General features: G+C 44.4%; 1 protein-coding gene across 1 annotated transcript in view; it reads right to left on the bottom strand.

Moving 5' to 3' along the window:
* Positions 1–213: 213 nt before the first annotated feature.
* The window catches only part of LOC119333555, a 10738-nt gene continuing 9228 nt past the window's right edge, over positions 214–1723 (bottom strand). The window contains exon 10 of the mRNA XM_037606413.1: positions 214–577. Coding sequence (XP_037462310.1) covers positions 546–577 — 32 coding nt within the window. The 3' untranslated portion in view covers positions 214–545. The remainder of the gene's footprint in view (positions 578–1723) is intronic.

Genomic DNA, 1723 nt, shown 5'->3' with positions numbered 1-1723 from the left:
TCTGATTTCCGGGAGAGAGAGAGAGCACGGGACTAAGGCGAGAAGAAAAGCGGTTGCTTCATGAAGGCTCGCACTAGCGGTGACCGCCTGAATTCAACCACAGCGGCGACGCGCACACCGAAACACGTGACAGCACCAGGTAAAAACAAGAAGCCCAAAATTACCACAAAAATCAAACTGGTTCCCCTTTCGAACTGTAGTATACAGTTTCAGGATCCTCAACTTCTGTTCATTCAGTGGACCAGGATACTTGTTTGTTCATCGAACAAGACATACATAAAGTAGGGACTCAACAAGCATTCAGAAATGTACAGGGTCAGCTCACATGACGGTTCCCGTTTTCACGCACAAAGGAAACAGCAGTCACTTTGCCTGCACCAGTACTTGCGGTACAAGGATATGCCAATGAGTTACACCGCCACAGAAATCAAATGCATTTAGCAGAAACTTGCAGGTTACACGCTTGCCATTCACCGAAGCATGTATCTGTCCTGAACTCCCAAACCTATCTTCCTGGGCCGTTCGGTCAAGTCACATGGTATTGATCATGGTGTCCCGTCTCCGAAAGGATAACTAACTGCGAAAAGAGCAATGTCTCAGTTAAGGAAAATGTTTGGTATCACTGTACTCATCAAAAACAGTGAACTACAAAAGAGAATTTCACATACCCCCCTATGGCATCATTTTTTCCCTCATGTACGCATTTGCTATTGCTACCCATAACCACTCCATCAACACTGTTTCTTTCCCGGGCCGGGCTTGGAAAAGCCCGAAGTGAAAATCCCAAGACTGAGCCCGGCCTGGCCCGAAACTCATGAACAGTGCTGTTTTTTAACTAAAATAATTATATTCGGAATATTATATTAATATATTATACCTATATTTAGAATAAAATATCTATATATGGTCATTTCAGGGTTCTTCCGGGCTTTCAGTCCGGGCTTCGGGTGAGAAAGTGGAGCCTGAGCGTGGACCGGATGCCAGGCTTTCGGGCTCGGGCCTCTGGGCCGGGCTGCCCATGCACATGTCTACTTTCAACCAAAAACAGTACAATCAACGATGTTTAACCAAGCTAAGTTCTCTCGCAAAAATACCATCTAAAGCATATTCAACATTTTGTGGATCGTCGATATTTATCAACTAATGATCAATCAATCATACAATACTCCAACAGAGTATGTCTATGCTATTCAATAGGAGATGAGAAATATTAAATTTCCCACTAAGTTTGAAGCTTGTGCTTTTTGGTTAACTTACATTCAACAAATTCTCTCTCTACTTATTTATTATGTCACATTGTCCTATATGGCAAACTTTGCCAACAACAATTTCACAACTGTGACTTGGTTAATTTACATATAACATTTCTCTCTCTACTTATTTTCTGCCACATCATCACATTGTTCTACATGGCAAACTTCACCAATAACTATCTCACAACTGTTAGGATTATACTAGGCGTCGGTTGCACACATCCTTTGCCAAATTTGGGCAAAGGAGAGCCAAGGGAGGACAACGCGGGCGTCCATGGCATGTTTGCGCGGACGCAAACCAAGCCCAAATATGGGCTAGAAATTGGTCAAAGCGGACAGCAAAACGGACATCGATCCATTTGCGTCGCCACGTTGGGCCGTGGTTTCTGCCCACGCGGACAGAAACGGACGCGGGTGGACGAAATGCGTCGCCCCGTTGGAGTTACCCTAACATAGCTGAACACGGTGAA

Source organism: Triticum dicoccoides, chromosome 7A, assembly GCF_002162155.2.
Source record: "Triticum dicoccoides isolate Atlit2015 ecotype Zavitan chromosome 7A, WEW_v2.0, whole genome shotgun sequence".
In the NCBI taxonomy this organism is placed as follows: Eukaryota; Viridiplantae; Streptophyta; class Magnoliopsida; order Poales; family Poaceae; genus Triticum; species Triticum dicoccoides.
The sequence above is the reverse complement of the archived record's forward strand: the minus strand, read 5'-3'. Positions and strand labels throughout refer to the sequence as shown.